The sequence below is a fragment of the Accipiter gentilis genome, chromosome 29 (assembly GCF_929443795.1).
Source record: "Accipiter gentilis chromosome 29, bAccGen1.1, whole genome shotgun sequence".
Classification (NCBI taxonomy): domain Eukaryota; kingdom Metazoa; phylum Chordata; class Aves; order Accipitriformes; family Accipitridae; genus Astur; species Astur gentilis.
Genome location: NC_064908.1, coordinates 14,129,552 through 14,154,089, shown reverse-complemented (window position 1 = coordinate 14,154,089; position 24,538 = coordinate 14,129,552). Strand labels below are relative to the sequence as shown.

Here is a 24,538-nt window from a genome sequence, read left to right as displayed (position 1 = left end):
AGGATTAGGCCCCGTACAAGCTGGCAGTCCTCGGCACAGGGAAGACATGGACCTGTTGGAGCAGGTCCAGAGGAGGGCCACAAAAATGATCCGGGGGATGGACACCTCTGCTATGAGGAAAGGCTGAGAGAGTTGGGGTGGTTCAGCCTGGAGAAGAGAAGGCTCCAGGGAGACCTTATAGCAGCCTTTCCAAGCTTAAAGGGGACTTGTAAGAAAGATGGGGACAGACTATTTAGAAGAGCCTGTTGTGACAGGGCAAGGGGTAATGGTTTTAAACTAAAGGAAGGTAGATTCAGATGATATAAGGAAGAAATTTTTTACAGTGAGGGTGGTGAAACACTGGCACAGGTTGCCTGGAGAGGTGGTAGATACTCCAACCCTGGGAACATTCCAGGTCAGGTTGGACGGGGCTCTGAGCAGTCTGATCTAGTTGAAGATGTCCCTGCTCATTGAGGGGGGTGGCTATTGCACTTAAGTGACCTTTAAAGGTCCCTTCCAACCCAAATCATTCTATGATAAGCTGCACCATTTAAAAAACAAAACAAAACAAAAAAACCAACAACATCTTTTCCTCCCCAGTGGTGCCACTTTCCTGAGCTGACCCTACTCCAGCATCTGTGGTGAGATCCCTTAAGCCATGAAATCTGGGTTTGGGGTTTGTTTTTTTTTTTTCTTTACCCCCTTTTCCAGCTCAGCTCCCTGTTGCATGCCCGTGGCCTTGTGGTGCTTGCTGCTTGGGGCTTGTCTCAGCCCAGCCTTGCAGTGATGAAGTGGCCTTTGGGCTGTGGATGTTGATAACATAACTGATAATTTAAAGTAATCTAAAGTGACTGGTAGAGACAGGGACTTTAATAAATTCTGGCTGGAGGGGGGTGGTATGTGGCAAGGGAACAACTGGTGCAGTAGGCTCAGACTTTTAACAAAAATAAATTAATTACAACTTCTTTAAATGCAGAGCTCTCTATTTAACAGTGTCTTGTAGCTCCTCCAACTTTGGCCTCATAACTAAGTGCATTGATTTATTTAGTAAATGTGTTTGCTTTTTCACTGACCACAAGCAACGTGTTTCAGGAACAGCTGGTTCACGTGAGAGCCGCTCAGCCCCAACCGTGCCAATATTTAATGTGCTGCCAAAGCTGACCTGGCACCATCTCCCAGCACCCACTGTGCCGGGGGGGTCCCTTGGCCCCTCCAGCCGCAGGATCACTGCCGGGAAGGGGCACAGCACGGCGTGAACAAACACAGCCCGGCCCCTTCCCGCTGCCCCTGATGCAACCCAGGAGCAGCCAAGACAGCTCCTGCGGCACAGTGTGACGGGGGGGGGGTGTGTGTGGGTCACCCCTATGTCCCCCTCCTCCGGGTTGAGCCCACAGGGGCTTCGCTGCTGTCTCCAACGTGTGCGCCGCCTGTGGCAGCCGAGAGAGCCGTGAGGATTTAGTCTGAGGCTGGGCTGGGGCCAGGAGACCTCCTAAGGAAGGAGAAGTTGGGTTTCGAAGTCGGCTTGGAGCAGCTGAAATGCGATTTGGGCTTCAGCAACGAAAAAGATCAGCTCAGCTATTTATTTTTTTTTCCTTTTTTTTTTTTCTTTTCTTCTTGCTCCTCAGCACTGTCAGTATGGGGACATGGAAGAGGCATGGGGTGATGCACAGCAGAAGGGAGGCATTGGGACCCCAGCCTTGTTGTGCATTTAGCATCATGCTGAGGGTTGGACAGGTTATGCTGTGACTGGCACCAGAGGAAGGGTTTTGGGGGGTGGGTTGGGCTCCCTGGGTCACCTGGGGGGTGGGTCTCTGGGCTGTCACACCATCATCATCAACCCTGAGCAACTGGGTATTTCTGTACCTCTTGCCCACTTAGCTTCCCATGAAGAAGCAAAAAAACCATACCAGTCCCATTTCATTGCCTCAGTTTTAAATATTTATTTAATGTCAAAAAAAAAAAAAGGAAGAAAAGGAAAAAAAAAAAATCTTTAATGAGAACAAATGGTAACTTCAGCCTCAAGAAACACACAAAACCAATGGTGAGAGGACAAGAGAGGGAGCAACCTGGGAGTGTGTGTGCAGGGGAAGGCAGCAAGCAGGCAATGAGTGATGGTGATTTTGGCCTGGGGGTGCCGGGGCAAGCTGGCCCCGCGCGGGGGTGAGGTATTTCTGAGCAGAGGCAGGGCTGCGTGGAGGGTGAGGTATTTGGGATAGATCCTTGTTAACCTTTTCCGATGGTTGTTGGAAACCAACCAGCAGGCAGTAGTTAAAAAAAAAAAAAAAGAATACACAAAGAGAGACTCACATATAATTTTTTTTTTTCCTCAAAAAAATAAAATCCATAGTCCATATGAGACATGAAAACTCCAAACAGGCACTGAAGCATTTCCGATACAGTACAGCTCTGATTACATCAATATTATTCCTTATATAGAATTAAAGATTACCATAATTATCCTCTTCAAAAAAAAAAAAAATCCTCCAAATTTACATATAGAGACTAAATTTCTACAAAACTTAACAAAACAAAACCCCTCCAAGCCTGGCTGGGTTCTGAAACAAGGTACCATCATGTCAGTCTTGACAGAGGGGCCAGACAGAAGGGTTGCAGAGCTGGGTTTAAATACGAGCTTAGACCAGGGAATCACTGCACACGCAAGCCAGCACGGACGTGTGGCCAATGTGACTACAGCAAAACTAGTGACAACTGACTCAAAAATAGCTCTCTCTGAGGCTCAATGCTTCCAGATGAGCTGTATCCCTCACTCCCCTCCCAAAGCAGTGAAGTGCTGATTAACAAAAAAACCACCCAAACAAATTTGCTTTTAAAATATCCTGTAAGTTATTTTGGACATGGTTTGAGTTGTTGCGCACAACTGACATACACGGCAGTTAAAGGATCCCTTTAAAGGTGACTGTTTCTCTGATTTAGCTGTAGATTGTAACCTCCTCTCTTCCTAGAGAGATGGTCCTATGGGCTTTTTTTGGGGGTCTGTGGCAAGACACTGTAGCACCTTCACAACCTTAAATAGTTTAAAGTCATATATATAAAATAACACACTTTTTTAAGAGCACCAGAGATTTCACAGTGAGAGGTAGAAACAAATCAGACGAGCCCATCCTCTCTCTCTATTTTAGCACCAATCTCTTCCCCTGTCCTCCTTCCATTCCCCTGTCTTGGCTTCAGGACTCTCCCCTACCCCACCACCACACAGGAGAAGGGGTGTTGATTAAACTCACCCATGGAAGGAGGAACTTAGTTTTTTTTTTTTCTTTTTTTTTTTTTTTTTGTTTTTATTTTTTTTCCTTTTTCTTTTTGCTTTAAATAATATAATATATATATTTTGTTTCTTCTAATATTGCACATCAAAATGCTTCCGGAACACAGAGCAGCCAGATTCAACTTGCAGCTCCGCCTGGGAGACCTGATGCAGCACATGGCCATCCAGAAGGCAACAAGCTCTGAGAGGGAAGCTCTATCTTTTACTTACTTTTCAATGGAAAGAACATTTGGTAACTCCAGGTAAGAGAAAATGGGGGGGGGTGGGAGGAAACAAACCACACGCTGCAAGTTGCTTGAGGTTTCTCTCAATATTTTCTTTGGTCATGAAAAAAGCTTTGTGTGTGGAACCGCTTGCAACATCTAGTCCCCTGATCCCTTTTCACTGTTCACGTCCCGACTGATACCCGCTTCTCCTACATCCTTGTTATTCCTCCTTTCGACAATCTGCTGAGTTCAGTAGATAACGGGTTCTTTGAGACCTTGAGCCAAAGGCTAGAGCAAGAGTTGACCCAAAGATACAGCCCAGCTGTCCTTGCTGCAGAGAGGTGGGAGAGCCTGTGTAAAGACATAGGCCAAACACGGGGTCAAAGCCTTGGAGCCCGGTTTCGATGGCTTTGTTCAAAGGAAGCACACGGGTCCGACCTCGAGGTGATATTGTTTTCCTGGCTCGGATGGGGGAAGGTTGTAGATGTTGACAATTGGCAACTGCTGAGGGTCCTGTGTCCGAAATGAAAAGAGAGTCCGATGCCAGCGTCCATCCTTGATCTGGCCAGGGAGGAGGGACAGAGAAAAAGCTGTTTAATTGGGGGATGAATCCTGCTGGAAAGGAATGCGTTTCAGGAGGTATAAGCTTGAAAAGCCCTGCATGAGACAAAGGACTGCCCTTTGGGCTGAGCGGGTGTGGGGTGAGGTTTAGAAAGCATTTTGGGGAACCCTTTATCCTGGTCAAGGTGAAGGCAACTGAGCTTCACCTAACACAAACTCCTAATGCAGTGAACCCAAAATGCAGACACATGGCTACTGACTCAGCGTGGCATCAGGCAAGAGCCAAGACCGCCGCCTTTGGGTAGCAATTCCCTCTTCTGCTGTTTAACTGCTGCTACATCTGACATGTAACTTTGGAACTTAATTTTTTGCTTTCTGTTTGAAGGCAATCTACGTAACAGGAGTTGCTATAGCACCCTTGACTGGAAAATTAAAGTGGTGAACAGGTAAACTAGACCCTTCTTCCCCTTTTTTGGGGGAAAATACGGAGCACATGTATAACTCAAGTCTTGCCATGTGTCCTGAGTGGGTTCAGCCCGGCATTTCTCTCCACCTCTCCCTCTTTCCCAGCAACACACCTTGCAATCATCAGCTGCCACTTCTGGCCTGAGCTGCCCATCTGCCTCAAACATCTGTCCGTTCCAGGCCCTGAAGCGCACGGCTTTTTCTGAAGGTTTCTCAGATGAGCCTTCCCGCCAGACGGAGGTGTTCAGGCAGTGGATGGTGATGTGCTGCACCACCTCTGAGCTCAGGAGGCGGAGAAAGTTCATCTGGACTCTACCGATGTCAAAATCCAGCTGTGAAGGTGACAGAGATGTTAGGGTGTACCCCTGCAGTGGGGTTGGAGGGAGCTAGCGGCAGGGTTAGTGCAAGATGTGACAGCAAAGGTGGTCCCTGTACTGGGCTTCAGTCTGGAGGTGGCCATGCATGGATGTCCAGAACTGGATCTGGCATGAGTATGGGCATAAGGGCCAGATGCCAAGTCAATCTGGGAAGCTTTCATGGGGGCACAGCAGGTCCTTTATTTTTCAGAACAAACTGGCAGGTCCTTAAGTAGGAGGAAAATAATGTAAACTTTGAATTCAATACACGCTTCTGCAAAGAAGAAAAGCAGCAAAGCAGCAGGTTCTAGTTAATCTGCAGATGAACCCAGGTATTGTTATTGGTATTTTTGGTACAGGTGCTTCCTCAAGAAAAATCCTGTATCATTAACTTCACTGAAAACTTATATATTTAAGCTGATCTCACTTTTTCAGGCGGCAGAAAACAAAATGCAAGAGTGACCTGAACATAAGTTAATTCAACAAAGCGTTTGGGAGCAGAGTGTTTGCAAAATTACTGGTCTCTATTAAGGTTATGGGTTAACTAAACATTGCTGGAAACGTACTGCTTTGTCTCGACAAGAGTCAATAACAGTCTTAGGTATATTTTTTAACTGCATGAGAGCTGTTCTGAATGTCGAAGCTACACTACCTCTGCCTCGAGGAGAAACCAGTGTGCTGTGTCATAGTGGTCACCATCTGGTGTTCCGGGACAACACACCCCTGGGTAAATATTTCATAATAGTAGTATGGGAAATTCTGTGCTGGGATCGAGCTGTGTGTACCTTGGAGACGGTGATGGGGCTGAGACACGTCTGCCCACCATTGGTGAAGTTACAGATAACCTGTATGGTGTCCGAGGAACAGCCAAGATTTGGGTCAATCCAGTAGGTACCTGAAGAAACAGAGTATTCAGGGATTAACAAGGACACTTAACCTTTTCTATGAATGAGAATAGGAAAGTTTTGATTTCTGCATTATTGGTCCCAGGGAATGAGACCTATTTGGGCCATGTGAAATGGCCCTATGGAGGATGCAGCCTTTGCACACTCAGGGCTTCCTACCATCATTCATCTTCTGTTCACAGTTCATGAGGTCTCGACAGATGCGTGCAGGGTTTTCCTTAGTTCCCAGGGGTCTTTTGATGCTCTGAATGAGGTTGCTGAGGTAGTGTAGAGTCTTAAAGATCTCCCCTCCGTGGTCCAGCGTGAGAAGTTCTGGATGTTGGTAACCCTGGAGAGGAAAGGAGGCAAAGTGAGATGTGCCTTGGGGGGCACCAGGTGCTGTAACCACAAGGGTTTCGAGTTTATCTGTGGGAAAGCTCAGTGGGCCAAAGACAGGCCATGCTGGCTGGGATCCAGCGAGCTACAGCCCTTGCACCATCCTGAACGGGACATCTTTGAAGCGCTGGCAAAGTCAGGATGGCAAAGTCTGAATCTTCACAAAAGAGTAACACAACAGAACCACATCCTTTAGCTGGATCTCTGCATGCATAAACCCCAGTTATTCCATGAGAACAGAGACAAACCAGAGCTTTGTGTATATAAACTTTAAGCATACGGAAAGAACAAGCAACACTGTGACCGTTCCCAGCCTCCAGCTCCAGCAAAGACCAGCGAGTTCAAAAGTACCCTCGTACCTCTGTCTTGAGCGCGGTGTTCGCGTCGATTAGCGTCTGGAAGGCTGCCCCAAAGCTATCTTGTTGCTAGTGTGGAGTGAAAAAGATGGTAACTGAGATTGTTGGAAGCTGAACATGCCCTGATGCAAGCAAATGCTTCTCGGTCTAGGGCTGCGATTCAAGCATTGCTCTGCTAACATAGCATTTCTTGCTGGACCTGAGTGTGTGTCTTCAGAGTCCCAGCAGCTCTTTCTGGATGTCCCATCAGCACCTTGGCTCTGCGTGACTTATTATCATCATTAACAAACATACAGAAAATGGCAACTTACAAATGAGGCTGGAATTCCTGGCGGTCCCTACAAATCAAAGCAAAAAAGGGGCATCAGCCAGAAAGATGGGCAGTCACTATTGCAAAGATATTCAGTCATGTCCTTTTGAAATCCTCTTTCTCTTGGAGTCCCTCAATGCAGATGAGTGAGAGAGGCAACAATGCTGTCTCTATAAAATACTTGGAGATGGTTTGGACTAAAGCGCAAGAAACACTGGTCCATTCACATGCACATTTTTGCATATGAGGAATGGGGCTAAGCTGTAATTTCCAGTGAGTGAACAGTCCCCATGGAGAATATCACAGCAATAATTTTAGCTTGTTTCAATAAGCTAAACTCTTGAACTCTTTCCATGTATACGTACCGGAGGGCCAGGGTGTCCTCGTGGGCCTGGAGGACCCTAAAGACAGAGTGGCATCAGTTAGTGAAGTGTCTTCAGTTTTTGTTTCCATTTCTCATGGTTGTCACTAGCATGAGCCTGTTTCCTGCTGAAATCCTCCAGATTTTTGACATTTTACAGCATCTTCTCCCTTAAACCCTTCAGGAGACAGGATGTGGACCCATTTCCTCCATCTCCCACCTCTGGGTGCATCTGTCTGCACCCGATCCATTCCTACTGTATCCCTTGTTCCCAGACCTTAGCTCCTTAACTATCATTAATGCCATACCCCCAGGTACTCATCGCATTCCCTGTATGCACAATTACCCACCCTGCAGCTTTACATTTGCTAAAAGCAACTGTTATATTTAAATAAAAGATATTAGTCAGAAGAAGTGATTTTTAATACTCACCCTTGGACCTTGCAGACCCTGCAGAAAGAAAAGAAAAAAAAAAAGGAAACAAGGCAGAAGCTGTCAGAAGATGCTCATTAATAAACCAAAATCTCCCTGTACAGCCACGTGCTGCTTCCAAGGTGCCTGCACGAGGGCTAGGTGCTGCACTGGAAGGACAGTGAAAACCAGGACCCAACAGTGTCTGCCAACAGCAGAGAGGTTATTGCAGCAAAGGATGCTGATGGCTCTGACACCAGCAAATTCTTGTTCTGGGGCTCAGGTCCCCATCAGCACGCTGTCCTCTGCTGCGCCCATGGAGGTAGAAAATGGTGAGCAAGAAGAAACAGGGGCAGCACCCTGGCTTGTTAGAAATGTGCACTGGGATTTTTGGTATCTGTGGGGCATTTGCTTATAAGAGGTCTCGTTTGAAGAAGGCATGAAACAGCCTTCTGCACTAGCCACACAGCTGTGTTTGCTGGGCTCCGATGCCTGGCCCAAGCCCCCGCATGCAGGAACAACCACTGGTTGCCAAAGGAAGTAACCTGGAGAGCAGGGGGACCCGTGTTATGGGAAACAAGGAGGATGGACAACACGTATCCAGTATACCCCACACATGCCCTGTATGATAAGAACACCAAGGAGCTACGAGAAGGTGTAAAAGTCCATCAGAGCCCCTGCAAGAAGGGGACCAGAGGAAGAGCAGAAGGCGAGAACATGCTCTGGAACTGCTGCACCAGCTGTGGGGGCTGCACCCGGGCAATGCTGCTACTTAGACAGGTCCTGTGCCCCTGGCCTGGGCAGCCTGTGGCTTTTTGAGCTTCTGTTCACTGCGGTTTGTTCCTGGAGACGCCACGGTCATCGCTAACACCGTAACATGTTAGCTTTTGCTGCGTAATTGGGTTAAGTAAATGGAAATTTTAACAGCAGAGTGGGTGTATATGCGCATGTGTGGATGTGCATGCACACACGTGTGCACACATGTATAGATGTGTATGTCTTGCTCTTGCGGGAGCCTAATGCCACCGCACTGAGCCAGAGCCCAAGCGGGTGCAGCAGAGCCCGGCGTGACTCTCAGTTGCTCAAAGAGAGGGACCCTCTTAAGAGCAGGATGCACCCAGGGGTGCGGACCAGCACTTACCGTTTCTCCGCGGCTCCCTTTGTCTCCCTTGGGCCCCTGTTAAAGCACACGAAGCAGCTGTCAGTGACAGCAAGCTGCACTGCCGGCATGTGTTGCTACACAGAAGCTCCTTGGAAGGACCCAAGTGCATCGCTAAACAAATCAGCTCAGGTTGCCATATTGGCCCACCCATCCCGAGGCAAAAAACCAACCATTACTGGATGTTTGGCAATGCTGAGTTCATCTTACTGGTTTTCATCTCTGCCAGTAGCAGCCTCTGTACTGAACTCTGAATAGCTCCATGATCATGTTTTTATGAAGCACTGACCTGAACTTTAGTTTGTGCTCAGCGCCTTTGGCATTTTGGGGCAGGCAGGGATTTTCCAACACTTCCCAGAATCAAGCTGTTCCCAGTTTAATACATTTATCAGTTTTTTGGGTTTTTTTTCTCCTGTGGTTTTTTGCCCCCCTCAGGCCAAGTTCTTTGGAAAATCTGGAAGCTTGCTTTTGAAAAACTGCAATAACATTCTTGTCTTCTAGTCTGAGCCAATCTATTGAAAAACTTGCACTTAGGTAGAGTTGCTTGTCACTTTTAAGCTAATAATCTCCCTGCAACTATATATGCAGCCAGAGACTAAACCTGCACTTCTCTCAAGCTGCTTGTCTTAAAGACCGTTTTGTTTCCCTCATTACAGCAGAACTTGGGATTTAATTATGCTGGCCTCAAGCATCTTGGATCTCAAACACTATGCTCTTCTCATAAATACAGGCAGAAAAAAGTGCAGATACTTACTGGGCTTCCCGTGGGACCCTGAATGCCAAGTGGACCAATAATTCCCTCTTTTCCCTAGAAAAGAAAAGATAGGTGTGAACCATCACACGCGAACTGATGGTCACTTTTACCACAGCAGACTCAGTAAAGACACTGAATCTCTTTGCTGCTTTTGAGCAACATGATAGTGGTATTCGCTGTAGCTGAAATCAAACTGTTTTAAAACATAGGTCCAAAGACACAAGCCCTCACAGTACGGTTGTCACGACCCATGTAAAACCTCAGAAATTCCAGAAATAGAAAGACCTCAGTGAGGCTGGGGTGGTCTGTGCTGTGGTCATAGCAGCATGACTGTCTCCAAGGCAGAAGAGACCGTTGCATACGTGGTCACCTACAGATGGGTTCAGATGTGTTCTGGTGGCTCAGAGGTGGTGCCACGGCTGTGGCTTGTCTGCTGGGCAGGCGGTGAACAGTGCACTGTGCTCCTTATAGCACCCTGTAGCCTCACAGAAATAGAGGATGAAGGAAGGAAGAAAATCCTTCCAAACCAAACAAACTGAAAAACCACTCACCATGAGACCAGGAGGCCCACGTGGTCCCTGAATGCCTTTGAAACCAAGGTCTCCTGGGGGGCCCTGCAAGCAAAAATATGATGCCAGGTCCCCTTAATAAACATAGCCCATGTTTATGCCCTTGCTTACAGCTCTGCTGCAAGGAGAGAGGTGCTGCCTCTTGTATGTGGGAATGGGAAGGTCCAACTTTTAAAAAATTCTTTTCCCACTCCTGTTTTGCAAGCCCTTTATTCTCTACAGAAAACACACTGGTCTCCTTCACCAGGAAAATTATATGCTGATAAAATGAGTCTAAATTTCAAATCAAGGCTCTCAACTTTAGGAATGCATATCAATATCTTAGGTACAGACTGATGCTGGAAATACAAGTGCCTGAAAAATGTTCAGGTCGGGAAAACAGCTCTGGGGTCTACAGGACAGCCCTTTTTCCTCTACCATCTACCCATTTTAACAGGAATAAGCTCCAACAAAGCATATGTAAATGCACACTCATTTAACAAATGAAGATGTATAAACTAAAGAAAGTTGGAATCACGATTCAATTTCAATAGTTTCTGCAGAGCTGCTAATAAAGTCTTTGCAACAATTATTGCACTGTCTGTCCCCAGTAAACAGAGACTAGAAAGCTAACTGGTCACAAGACAGCCTCTTACCTTTGGCCCAAACATGCCCGCAATCCCTGGAAATCCTGCCTCGCCAAAGTCTCCCTGCAAATAACAGCCAAGTCAAATACAAGAACAAAGAACAACAGTAAGTCCACATTGAATGGCTGGTCACTCGAAGATGCGCCAAGAGTTCAGTATTCTTCAGTCTAAGCAGGACTGATGAGAAAGAAGTATGAAAGAAATCTGACGGAGGAATTACACAAACATCAGGCTAGGAGCAACTCCAGAAGATCTCATAGATTCGTAGATTACTTGAGTGTCATAGACCAAGACCTTTTGCCCCCCAAATGGGAGGCCTACCTACACTATTTCTAGCAGATGCTTGTCTAGCTTGGACCACAGTCAGCAGAAGCAGGATGGAGAGCATCTACTCTGAGATTGATCTTGGAAGTTCACGCTGCAAAAAAATTGCCCTCAAAGCCCAAAGCTTAAAAAAGCTCTTCTTTTATTTCTAATACCAATTGCACTGATCCACTAAAGGATAATTTCAAACTATGCTCATTCAAGCTGTCAAAAAAGTGCATGTTCCTACAACATAACCTCCCACTCAAACCCAGGAAAACCATGCATATCCTCTAATTTTTTTCCTATTCAACGCTGCAGGGATTTTTGCTCAATTTCGTAAGAAAAATAATAATAAAATATTTGGAAGGCCATCAAGCTTGGATTAGCACATAGCACACACTCTGAGAATAAAAAAAAAACCACTGGGTAGCATGTCCTTATATAAACACCCTCATTTCACCACCTTTGAGATGTATGTCCTTTGATATTTCTGGGCTTCTCAGATGTCAAAATGCAAAATGATTCAATGTTAAAAAAAAAAGGGCAGAAACATACACCAGATGATTCATCTACAGAGTTAGGAACATCAGAGATGGAAAAGGCTTGTTTGGACTCTCGGCAGGACTATGTGACCCATGTTGGATTGTAATTTACAGGATGTTTTACAATGTCTTGTTCAGCCGTGTTGTAAATGACTCAAGCGATGGGGTTTCCACCACCTCTATTACAAGGCTATTCCAGAGTCAGTCTAGAGACCTCACCGTTAGGAATTTTTTCCTGCCACGACAGTGAGAAATTGCTTGGCAAGAAAGGGCTCGGTTGGACTCCATGGAGCATAAGAAACTTTCCAAGGATACAAATTGATTTAACTGCCCATTTATGGGTCCTGGAAAGGAAAACTGCTACTAACAGAGGACTAAGGTCTTTCCCGCGTTTGGAGAACTAACCAAGCCCTCTTTCTAGAGGAATTTCGGGCAAAAGTAAATGGGAAGTCAGAAGGGTTTACATGCCATGGAGTCATCTCAGCTAAGGGGACCTGATCACTAGTTATGCAGCAAGGTAGGCAATGGCAATACTGGGCAAGTGAACCTGCCACCTGTCGACACAAGAGGCAAAATGATAGTTAGTTTGTTGTTGGCTACTGTCTTTCAGCATGAATACTGCCATCACAGGGTTTTATATAAAATACACAAACAAGTGTATTTTAATTGAGGTAGTTGGGGTTTATCTTGCCCCTTGTTTTGTATTAGAACTAATCTCTCTTTTCCTCATGTTAGTTTTACATCTTTGATCTAACTAGACTCTCTGATGGTGGTCCCAATCTAAATAGCTTAAGTATTCTCAGTATAGCCTCAAGCTGATAAAGTGTGACACATCAGTGCTAAACTGGGCAATCCCACCAGCACAATAAATAAAAGCAGTAAGGATTAGGAGCCTGCCTTGGAGACAGGTGTGGGAATTCAACTTCTGCTTTGACCAAGGGCTCTTGGTGTTTGTCCCACAGTGTGCTCTGAACTCACAGCTCCACCGCCCTCAAAACTACACCGATGACGCCCGCTCCTGCACCTTCTGCATGTCCCAGCAGAGCTACAGACCCTCCTCTGCACCTTTTGGATGGCTTGGAGTGCATAGTTCACCTTCTACACTCAACATCTCTCACAGGCTCCATGAACCGCTCTCATAACAGCTCTCATCGAAGACACTGCTGAGGGGTGTTTGAGCTGGCTCTGCAGCCTGGCTGCCAGCACACACCACGGCCTTGTAACCACAGGCACGAGGGTGATGTGAACAGTCACGCTGCCTTGGATTAGATATCTCTGTGCACAAGCGAGCAGTGAAGAGCAAGGAAGTGTGCGTGCTGAAGAGAGCCGTGCCGACACTCCTCCACTCATGCACAAGCTGGTTATGGGCCTTCTATAAAACACCCTCCCAGGGTTCTCCCTGCTATCCCAGCCTGTGGATCTGCCCCCTCTCCTGCAGGAGACAGCTTGGAGTCAGGTCTGATCAGCTCCAGTCATCACTAACCGGCTGTCCTTTGGGTCCCGGATCGCCAGGGCTCCCTGGAAGGCCAGTTCCTCCTGATGATCCTCGCTTCCCTGTTTGGCCAGTCTGTCCAGGCAATCCTCTTTCACCCTAAAAATAACAGAATTCAAGTAATTCCAAAGGACAGGAGCTAAATATAGCAACACTCAGCCAAAATAGCCATAGATGGAAAGCTGGAAAAAAGTGGCTCATCGGGATAAGGAATGTGGTTTCATCAGGAGATGCCTCAGGTCTGCTAAGGCGGGTTGTTGCAGGATGCACAGGGTGAGACCAGCAATGGGCATGGCTGTGTCCCCTCCTGAGCTTCATGCAGAGCAGGAGCTTCAGCAGAGCTGTACTGCCTGCGTCAGGGCTAAGGACAGCGAGGCCCGAGGGGGGTGAAATGTCTTCTGTTTGCTCTTCCATATGTTGTCTGTCCTGCCCTGTCGTTTCTCATAATCTCTTCCCCCCAGCAGGCTAGCAATTGATGATTAATCCATCGAAAATGTTGAAGTCATGCCAAGATTTTAGCTGGAGGGCTTCAGTCCAGAGGCTGCAAAGCCAATATTTTCCCCAGCACCAACTCTGCAACTTAAGGACAAGAGAGGGGCTTCTGAGACCCAGCACCACACTTTGCTCCCCACCTCTTCATCTTGCCAAGCCCCAGGAGCAGTACAAGCCCCGGCTACTCGATCTGGGGCAGACTGGGAGACACGAGCAAAGGCGGCAAGAGCCTAGGATGGTTGAGCAGCTGGAAAAGGGGCAACAAATTTCCCTTGAGCCAGGGTATGAATCTGTCATAATGACACAAGGGTCTTTCAGTCATTTCTGGTAGCAGCCTGTTATTCTACCCAAGGCAGCTGGAGGGCAGCAAGTGACAGTTCAAGAGTGATGTGTTATGGGAGGCATAATTTAAATCAGACCTGATAGCCTCTCCAAACCCAGCTGGAGTCTTCCTATTTACAGAGTTTCTACAAACATCTGAATTGCTATTGGTCCAGTTTACATCCTGTGGCCAGCCTGGACCAGGGCAAGGACCAGGAAAAAAACCCAAGGTCACTAAAGCAGCTTGTCCCTGCTTCCACCTAGAGCGATGTCCAAGCCCGTACCGGTTCCAGCCATTCCAATCCAGTAAATATATGCTAAAAACCAAGCAGCACAAATTTCCCTTCAGCAGTTCAAGCCTCACAGGGCAGCAGCTAGAGGACACCCAAATTTCCCATGGAGTCATCCATCCTGGACATCCTACAGGCAGGCTGTAGCAGTTCTTTTGCAACTTCTCCAAGGCCATGTTTTTTACCCAGGTTTCTAATGAAAGAAGGCTAAAGTGTTCATAGTGTGGGTATGTGTATCTGTAGGCTCCTGAGCTCAGTGAACTTTGACAAAGGAGGAGGGGTCTCTGGGACATTCAACTGCTGTGAACGTCATGAAAATGGATGGATGATGGATAGATGGGGAGAAAGATCTATAGAGTCTCTAGCTAAGTGAAAGATGGCAGCAGGAGTCAAGACTTTATTAGACCTTGGAGAATCCAAGCTCTAGAGACAAGAAGCTCATAGACTGGACTGCTTGTAGCAGTATCTCAGGGAGTCAGAAACTCACCTTGAATCCCGGTGGTCCCTGTGCCCCGGGGAGTCCCGGTATGCCAGGGTTCCCTCTTTTGCCTGGCATCCCTGTCACACCTTCTTCCCCATCATCACCCTGTTCTCCCTAGAAAAGAAACCCAGAAGAGGTTATGAAACAAGACTCTCTTTCTACCTTTGCACAGCTTCTGGGGGACCGGGGAGTGGTGTGATTCTGCCCCCAGCAAGCACCATGCATCTGGTCGTGGATGGATTTGCAGAGATGTATATAGAAATTTGTGCATGCAAGCATCAGTCAGGCTAGAAACACCAGTTTATTTGCAGACTCGGCCATGTAAGGGCAGCTGCTGCCTCTATGTGCATGTCAGATATGAAAAGGAGCATATGATCCACTCTGGGTACATGTAAACTGGAATATCTATAGCTGGACTACATCCATTTCTCCTGTGCTACGTTTTAGTTTTCCAGGTCCCAAGCTGCATTTGCTATTGATGCTCTAAGGTTACAGTTGCAAACTCACCAGCATCCCAGGCACGCCATCCTTCCCAGGCACTCCATCCACACCAGGGGCACCCTCTTGACCCTGCCTTCCCACCACTCCTCGAGGACCTGGTAGCCCAAGGATGCCCTAAAATCACAAAGGTGTTAGCAATGGAGCTCCTGGGCAGCATTTGCTGGGGCAGAAAATTGAATTTTTACCTACCGGTGAGCCTCTGCTCCCTGCATTGCCCCGTGTTCCTTGCTTTCCTTTTTGACCCTGCAAGTAAAAAAAAAGACAGACATCTAAAATTGCAGCAGTTCTAGCACAACTCCACTTGGGAGCTTGACTTCAGGGTGTGCTTTTGGATAATAGTTGGAAGGAGTTTTATAAAAAGGAGATTTATAAAGTCAGTTGCTCCAACACTGGGGAATGAACTGCTATTTGGTTTTATTACAAGTGATTCTTCGTATGTCTTGAGAGTTCTGGGGCAGGAATGAATAGCTAGAAGGCAAGGACCTACATTTTTCCTAATATAGAGCAGATGAGGACAAATAAAGCAGGATGAACTCAAGGGAGGACTCAGTGCACTGGCAAACATTAGAACAAGATGCTTAAAACCTGCATCCTCTGTCAGTTCACTGACAGCACAGTGCCAAACCAAGGACCCAGCAAGTCTTCTGCAGGGCATTCAGCAAGAGCTTTTCACTGCGAGGTAGCTCCTACTATTTTGGAAAGTTAATGGAAATGGAAAGGGTATCTTGTGTCTAAAATTTGCAATGCTGCTTTGTGAATAAAAATGTAAAAGAAATACTCCTGAGGTTTATTAGCTGTAAAAAGGATTAATTTCTGCAGAATGAATGGAAAACTCAGCCTCATCACCTTCACTAGGGCTCTCTTAGTGAGGTCATGCACTAATGCACTTTTAAATCGAAGCGTTGCATTTTCTGTGCATTGTTTCTCCATCTACAGGGACCAGGCAGGCGAGCTACATGAAACAAATACTCCTGGGTGTGCTTTCTCCACTATTCATTAGACCCAAAGGCAGTTCCAGATTGTCCATCGATGGGTAGAGTTTATTTATCTTATCGCCTGGTATGCTTTTTGCCAAGAACACCTACTGTAGGTTAAACTATCTTCTGGCATTACCCCAGCAGGGTCAGATTAAAAATCCTGACATCTGCCAAAAGGGAGCAGGAATTTGCTGAGTATTGAGGTCACATTCTTATGTTTTAGCAAATAAAGTCCCTGATCTGTAAGAATAATTAGCAAGCTGTCCTTACAGCCAGATGTAGAGATAGGAGTAGGTATGAGGTACCCCAAAGAACGTTGAAGGACCCATGTGTGCTGTGTTTTCTTGCTCGTTAAGGGCAAGAAGTTAGAGGGACTCTTCCAAGAAATGTAACTGCATGGATAACTGGACTCCAAATCTGGAAGGTTTCAAGCCAGAAAAGTTTATGGTTCAAGTAAAAGAGAGAGACACTTGCCTGGCTCAGACCTCCTTAGGGACAGAGGAGCCAGCTGTGGCTGGAAGCACCACAAACAGGGGTATGGGAAAGAGACACAACCCATGGCAATGACTAAAGACCTGCCCAAGATTCACCCATCATGCTGGAGCTGTAATTGTCTTGCTCTCTGGTTTCACAAAGCCATCAAACTATTGGGCTTGGACACTCAAATGCATGTTTACAGCCCTCCCACCAGGTTCTCCACAGTCTTTCAAGGCGTAGACCATAGGCCAAATCATACATGCTGGGGAAAAACATGAGTCCCCTTAATTAGACATTTTCTTTAAACTTGGGACACTATAAATCTACCCTGCTGAAACCTACCACATCACCTTTGGATCCCTTTGCTCCTGGCTGGCCTGGTGGTCCAGGATCCCCCTACAAAACATAAGCAAGAAAAATCTGCTTGAAATTCTCTTCTGGCAGTATCCTGCATGAAGTACAAAGAACAGCATTTTTTGTGCCCTAACAACGCTGACCGTATGGAAACAATTCAGGGGAACAGCCTGTGCTCAGACAGGCCTCCTGGGGAAAAAGGAGCAAGGAACTGTCTCCAGAGAGCATTTAACAGGGTGTCAATTGGAGAAGAAGCAATGCTACCCCCTCACTTGGGTGGTGTTTGCATTCACGGAAATCATTCACTAAATTCCAGATGGCGCCTGGAAAGCAGTGCTGGGAAGTGGGCAGGAAGGAGCCTGTTTTGAGAAAGGTACTGCAGAAGCGACGTGCAGAACGAGAAGTTTATACAGTGACTACATCTTTAGTGTTGGTACTACCTCCCTTTTGCATGCTGCAGCCCTTTCCTTGGTTTTGCCTGGATGTCAGATATTAGAGAGCTACCTATGGAGGAGTAAAGCAAAGAGCGTATTTCACTACTCTCTTACTGGTGTCTTCCCCATGACACACGTCTCCATCTTTTCTTCTGGCCATCCAGGATTTTTTTGTGGGTATTTGTGTCAGGGGCAATTTCTGGTCTAATATCAAAGAAACGGTAAGTAAAGACACATCTGTGGAGCTCTCCTTCTTCAGCTCGTTTCTGAGCCATGTGGTTCTAATGGCTCTTTACTAAAGACAATCCTAAACTCCTGCTTCCACCTGAAACACTGACATCTGAGGGGCTACCACCCCTCTGAATAAACTACATCCACTGGGGAATGCAGCAGCTCTACCCATTTCTAGGCCATATGACAGAACGGTAAGATTTTACCCCAAAATAGAAACTGTTATTCTTCCCAGGAGCCCTACAAAGAATGGGAGTTGATTCAACCTTATTTCCCAATATGAACTACATTTAACGTGCTGCTGCACTCACAGTTGCAATAGTCACATATACAAATTCGATGCTGCTGTATATAGCAAGGGAATAAAAAGTCCTTCCCTTAAATTTGGATATAATTTAGTCTTTCATAAATGCAGTGATTTGAGAGGAAACACCATGCAGGCAGAATAACATGGTCTTACCTCACAATGCACCAGCTCTCACCAGCAGCATACCAAATGTATCATTTCCAGGCAGACCCTTCCACTGTCATTATCATCTCCCACTACCCAGCTCCTAAGATTTCTAGTCCCTCTTGGATTGTTCAGAAAAGACATTTCTGGAGACAGGCTTCTGGGAGCGCCCCCTGTTCTGTCACCCATTCACTAGTCTCAACGTGTGACTCAAAATGCCCATTCTATAGGCCTGCCTGGCTTGTGGAAATGCACACGTTGCATTTCACAGCTCACCACACATTCCTCACTGCAGCCCTTCCTACCTTCCTTCCTTTTCGCATCTGTTTTTCACATGCATGTGACATTGGTTAGCTTACAATAAAGCAGCATCTCTTACAGGTAAGCCTTGCTGTCCAGGTTTTCCTCTTTCTCCATCGAGCCCTTCTTGACCCTTAAATAAAAAACAGAGAGGGAACATGTGTTTGTTCTTGGGTACTTTTTTGGCAATGGGAAACAAAACCAGATGTAACATTCTGCATGGGGCAGGAGAAGATGTACATAACTGCATTCTGCTAATATAGAAATGTTGAAGCTTGCGGGTAGTGTACATGCTCCCATGGATATGCATTGGAAAGAAATAGCTAAGAGGAACTGCTAATCAACATCTAAGCAGTAAAGAAGGCTTTCTAATGCATCCCTAAATACACACAGAGCTAATGTAAGTGAACAGTTGGAGACTGCTGTGCTACAAAATAAGGCAGCAGCACTGCTATCCTGGTGAATTTGAACTCTTCTGTATGCTACTGTAATGGGTCACTCTGAGCAGCTCCTTTTGGATGGAGGTAAGACTTAGTCCATAGAGCCTTTGCAGATCAACACCAATCAGCTGGAGATGTCCCACGAAAAGGGCATCAGGAGCACAGGGGAATAATTCATAACACTGGTCATGCTTTTGAGAGAAATTCTGATAGGCTTTTGGAAGCTTCCTAACCTTCAAGTTAACAGAGATCTTCCCATGAAAGATCAGCCATGGGCACATCATTCTCGAATTTTGTCCAGCCTTGACGTGACCTCTCTTGTACACATCTTTCCCAGAGTATTTCCTTGATAATCATAAATACCTCTGATGAGACGGTCCTGCTCATTCTTTCAGTTCAGTGTGCTCAGGCAGGTGCACAGCATTATGAGATGCTGACCTGCAGGACTTACATTTGCCTTCAGCAAAATTTTTACCACTTTAGGTAAAGATACCTGAATTACTCCTTGTTTGAAACACAGCCACATGCAGCGGTTGACAAGGGACCACAGTGGGTTATTAATAATGTCTACTGGGCAAAGGGTAGACCTTCTGTGGGCTGATGCAGATTGGAAGCACTTCCCCAAGACAAACATCTCTGAATCATGTATTTGCAATAAGACTCACAGGATAACCAGGGTCTCCAGGCTCCCCTCGATCACCTCTGTCACCAACGGGGCCCTACAACAAAAAACCCAAAGACTTAAGGTCAATTTGTTATCCGCAATATCTCAATGGCTTGTGCATGTTCTACAAGTAAGGAAGCAACCCAGCTAATACACCTGCAAAAATCAGGCCAGGATTTATTAGAGAAGAGATTTAACATCTTACTCTGTCTCCAGGTGGTCCCTGTGGGCCTTCTACCTTCCCATCATCACCTTGTTCTCCCTGTGAATAAAAATACTAGTATTAATATAGACAGAAAATTATATTGCAGATGCTTTGGTACAGACCCAATCCAGTCCTCCCATATCATGGTCTCTTAAGTCAAAGCCTCTGTTGAATTTACTAACTTTTAATCCAAAGAAAGTCTAAACAATTTTTTTTTTCTTTTTTTTTTTTCTTCACAACCTGGATTACACTGACTCTTCGCATTGCTTTCCTGGTTCTCTGGTGGTTGTTTCTGCCTGGTCTAACCATCTTCCCTAAGGAACCAGGTGCAAAGGGTTATTTTCAACAATTCCTAAAGCTAAGCAAGAAGCATGTAATTATGACAATACGGGAAATAGTTCTCTGTCTCTGAATTTTATTGCTGACAGTCAGACCAAACTCTTTAATCAAGCATTTCCCCACCCTCATTGAGTGCTGCCTGAGCTGTCATGGGAACAAGGGTGGTCTGGATGGGCTCCCTGGTTGTGTGCCACCATTGTGGGCTTCTCTTTCTTACAATTGATCAGGTGAGAGGGCCAGCCCCTTACATACTTGCTGTGTGAGCAGCTCCACTTGTTGATGGGATGCTCCACAGCAAGAGCTCAGAGCTCATGGTTTGGCTGGCAGATAACATCACCCGGTTTGTTTATAACTGAGGCCTCTCTAAAACATCCACAGAGAGATCCCTCAAGACTTAACACAGACACTATCTTTTTAATTCTGTTGTCTAAGTTGCTCAGGGTCATGGTGTCCTATTTTGTCTGGAGTCTAACTCAGAGACGGCTGTTTCTTTGTTCCCCATAGAAAATAGATACATTCCAGCTCCTCCAGTTTTTGGCTACTTCATATCACTGAGTCTCTGGCATTCTGGCTCCTTAGGATGAACATGTCTCAGAGCTCCTTTGATGTTGCAGCTACTGGAGAGAGGAGGTCTGAGGGGTTCTGGCACAGTGGAGCTGCTGTGTTTAGAGTGCTTGGGGTGCTCCTAGAGCCTTGAACATCCAAATCTCCATAGCTATGCAGAGCCAAGTTTTCCACAGACTTCTGTAATTCTCAGTGGTTGCATCAGCCCTTTCTGGTGTATTTACGACTGTCTTTGACTTTCTCTCTGGGTTACTATCGTCTTCGGTTTGAGTTGCAGCTGCTGATAGTAAGGGTCCTTGGGCATATTCTCAGTGATCCTATCTCTGGGAGAAGATATTTGGGGTGCTTTCCTTGTATGTGGTGTTTGGTAACGACACACCTGGAGCAGTAAATAACCTTCAGTGAAAAAACTCAGATAGTGGAACCAATAGCTTCTTTTCTGTAGGAACTGGGTCATGGCTTGGAATCAGGGCTGTGCCACTGCTGAGAGAGACACGCTGACCCACACTGAATTCTCATGGGCTGAGCACCAGTATTGACATTTACAGCTTGGCAGAATGAGGCTCATGATTTGGCAAAACCTCTTGCAGGTAACCTCAACAGGTAGCAAAGAGCTCAGTGCATCTCTCTCCATTACATGCTTGATGACAGTGGCATTTTCTTTCTCTGGTGCTGTGACATGTGTTAGATGAATGTTGCCAGGGTTTCAAATATACTCACAGGTTATGGTTATACTGTCCTTAAGAAATTGTGTGCTGGGTGGGGAACTCCAGCATACTTGTCTGGGGTTTTGGGGAGATATCATGGTAGAAAGAATACATAGGGAGAAACTGTGCCAGGATGGCTTGAGAATATAGTACTGAGCAGTACGGATAGAGAAATTTGGGTGGCAGAGTAGAGAAAAAGGAAAGTAACGCCTAACAGGCTCTGCCAACAGTTTCCGGAGCTACTGAACTGGCTGGTTGAAGTTAGCAGCAGAATATCTGGCAATTGGTTTGCTTTCTAGCCACTATCAAAGGAATGCAGGCTAGAAGAGAAACAAAGCTACCATTTCGCAAGTCTCAGGGAAAAAAAAAAAATCCCAGTATATGTGTTACTATGCAGAAGTCTTGGCACTGACTGCTTCTTCCCAAACAGGATGTGAACACCTTGCCATTTGGGAGCTGAAACGAGCGTGATGAACTCAAAGAAATCTCATAATTCTTGGGGCCCTTGAAGAGCATCAAGACTCACAGACTTTCTCCCCAAAGCTGAGTTGTGGCTTTGTGTCCCCTTAAGTAATTCTCACCTTGTCCTTTGTCTTCTGAGAAAATCCTGCAGCCTCGTCAGCTCTAGGACTGCGAGACTGAGCTCCTCCAGGACTTCCTGATGCCTCAGCTGCTCAAGAGGGACATGAAAGGTCTGTGCTAATTCTTTGGAAAGTTGCAGTGAAAAAAACTTAGAGTAAAGGGCAGCAAAGTAAACATGTTGGGATACAAATGGAAAATGCATGGAGAAGAAGGGAAGGCTTGTTGTTGTTGGCTCCTGTCCCAAAGTGAGATACACCAGTTTGTAATTTTTAAAAGGATCCCATCTGGACTGCTTTAAGCAGCTGCCAAATGCAGGCGTCTGCTCTGAGCAAGGCCTCTTTGAGGAGCTGTAAACGTATTAAATGCGGCGGAGTAGCTGGCTGGTATGGCACAAGGGAGCTCTATTCCACAGTAATGCCTCTCACCAAGCTGCTTTCTTCTCTGGAAAAGGAAAGAACTTCCCCATCGTTATATATCCTCCTTCTTCAGCACAGTTAAGTTTACCACATTGTTTAAAGCTCACAGAGCAGTCACGGTCCCATTTTTGTTTCCTCTTCTTTTCTCAGATTCAGGCTTCCATTTTCACGTTTGCACGCGTGCATGAGGTTACAGATCTCCAGAGGGAAGGAATCTGACTATCCTCAGGCTGGGATTCAGGCAACTCTTTGGAGATAAGAAGGAATGATGGATAAGAAAACTTAGATGCAAGACTTTTGCGGAGCACCTGGATGCTGCAGGAAATGGTGCTGGAGGCTCAGTGTGTGATGCTGTGCTCTCCTCGTTCACTGGAGCTGCTCCTCCACAGGGTGACAACAGACCCACTGACCTTCCAGGAAGACGTGAGTGAGATCCGGCTGTCAATGCTCAGTAACAGATCTGACTGTTCTCAGCAGTACGCATTAGATGCTTTGGTGTCTTTGTCAGGCTTCAGCTTAGGTACTTGCATGTAGAATCCATTTTATCATCAGTGTTGCTGTGCTCTGATGACCCAGGATCCATGTTATGTCTGAGGGGGTGCTCTTCTAGTGTCCATTTGCAGAAGAATATTTTGTTGGTGAAGAGGAGAGTGCTACACTGAGTGCTTCATACAAATAATTTGAGGGCCATTTACTATTGAAACGATGGGAGCTTTCAAGAAGATGGCAACTTTCAATATTTTAAAATAAAACAACAGCCACAATTTAAACAACAGAGATACATATCTGTACATCTCTTACTCCTTCTGCTGTAAGGCCAACGGCTGATCTAGCTTTTGGCAGTCACAACTCACAACTTTTTACCAGGATGCTCAAGTTTCAACAGTTGGACTGCGAGAAACCTCTGGCCAGGCTCTCAACTGACAATGTGCATGGTCACGAGCTGCTGCATTATTATCCTGGGCTGGTTGTGCTTGGTTAATACTTGCCATTTCCCGCACGGCCACTCAGCATAATACACCTGAGGAGGAATGCTACTGAAGTTCGGAAGAGCAAGGGGTGTAGCTCAGGAAGTGGACGGGGCAGCGTTAGAAAGGCTGGGGTTGGAGAGGAAGTTCAGCAAGGCAGTGATGGAGATGCGGAGCAGCAGGAACATCACCAGCTGTTCCTCCACGGATGTGTTTCAGCAGCAGGAAATGAGAGAAAAGGCAGCATGACCATTGTTCATCCCCCAAGCAAAATTTCTGAGGCATGTGAATATCTTAGTGGAACACAACTGTTCACCCTACCCCACTGACTCCTGGCCACCGGCACAGAGATTCACTGCTGCACAAGGAGTCTCCAGGCAGAGCACAGAGAGCAGCGTGAACAGGGCGTCCTGACACCCAGCAACCTGAGCTGAAAGGACACATTCAAAGCCCCAGCAAAGACAAGCTCTTGGGATCTCTGTCCCACAAACTCCTTTTACAAGCAATGAAGCTCCTGCTTGGACACGTACAGCTGCAGTCGCACCTGTGTGCAGAAGGAAAGCCGAAAGCTCTCTAGGCAATGGGGAGCGGAAAATGAGCGAAAAGAGTTCACGCATCTTTCCTCTTCATGGGGACCCCACGACTGACCAGTCCCAATCACCATCACTTTTCTTCCCACACCGAGGGAGGGAGCATCGCTGCTGCTACTGAAGGCACGTGAGGGGCTCCAGCGGCACTGCGAGTACAGCCAACGCCAGCTGGGCCGTCCGCGGAGCGTGGAGCAGCCAGCTCTGCCGACAGGAAACCATTAAAGCGTGAGTCACTTCTCCAGCCTGAACTGGTTACGGCCATGCTGACTCAGCAAAAGGGGAAAACGCAAGGGGAAAGCCGCTGTGGAAAGAGGGCTCTGACTCAGGCCAGCTGCGACAAGGGGGCTCATCGAGGGGTGGAGGGGGATGAGTGAGGTGAGGGGGTGGCAGGTGATGAGGAAAATGGAGCAAGGGCAATGGAAAGCAGGCCAGTTCTACCTTGCTTACAACACGCGGTCGGCTGATTTAAGCTCAGATGGGCAGGTTGCTGGAGATCAGATAGTTTGTACAGGGTGTTATTCTGACTCGGTCACAGAAAGCTACTAGTCTGATTTCTTTCGGCTTGGGGATTGAGCAGAATTTCTGCAGATACAGGAAAAACATGTCCCCAGGATGTATGCCGGCTGGCTCAGGCACTGGCACAAGGGCATGTGGTGTCTGGAAAGCATGTGTTAGTGGCACGGGTGTCTCAGTGCTGATTTACAGAAGTAAAGATGCAGCAGGAGTTACATAGGTAGC

The 24,538-nt window shown here is 46.6% G+C and overlaps 1 protein-coding gene across 3 annotated transcripts in view; it reads right to left on the bottom strand.

Moving 5' to 3' along the window:
* Positions 1–1,960: 1,960 nt before the first annotated feature.
* LOC126052149 (collagen alpha-1(XXVII) chain-like) overlaps positions 1,961–24,538 on the bottom strand; it is a 213,607-nt gene continuing 191,029 nt past the window's right edge. For all 3 annotated transcript variants that reach the window (XM_049832394.1, XM_049832392.1, XM_049832395.1), the window contains 20 exons: positions 19,635–19,691; positions 19,431–19,484; positions 18,405–18,458; positions 16,898–16,951; positions 15,291–15,344; positions 15,108–15,215; positions 14,607–14,714; positions 13,008–13,115; positions 10,686–10,739; positions 10,033–10,095; positions 9,482–9,535; positions 8,710–8,745; positions 7,590–7,607; positions 7,162–7,197; positions 6,798–6,824; positions 6,490–6,555; positions 5,915–6,083; positions 5,636–5,745; positions 4,608–4,826; positions 1,961–4,029 (listed from right to left, as the gene is read on the bottom strand). In XM_049832394.1, the coding sequence (XP_049688351.1) occupies positions 3,883–4,029; positions 4,608–4,826; positions 5,636–5,745; positions 5,915–6,083; positions 6,490–6,555; positions 6,798–6,824; positions 7,162–7,197; positions 7,590–7,607; positions 8,710–8,745; positions 9,482–9,535; positions 10,033–10,095; positions 10,686–10,739; positions 13,008–13,115; positions 14,607–14,714; positions 15,108–15,215; positions 15,291–15,344; positions 16,898–16,951; positions 18,405–18,458; positions 19,431–19,484; positions 19,635–19,691 (1,596 nt within the window). In that variant the 3' untranslated portion in view covers positions 1,961–3,882. The remainder of the gene's footprint in view (positions 4,030–4,607; positions 4,827–5,635; positions 5,746–5,914; positions 6,084–6,489; positions 6,556–6,797; positions 6,825–7,161; positions 7,198–7,589; positions 7,608–8,709; positions 8,746–9,481; positions 9,536–10,032; positions 10,096–10,685; positions 10,740–13,007; positions 13,116–14,606; positions 14,715–15,107; positions 15,216–15,290; positions 15,345–16,897; positions 16,952–18,404; positions 18,459–19,430; positions 19,485–19,634; positions 19,692–24,538) is intronic.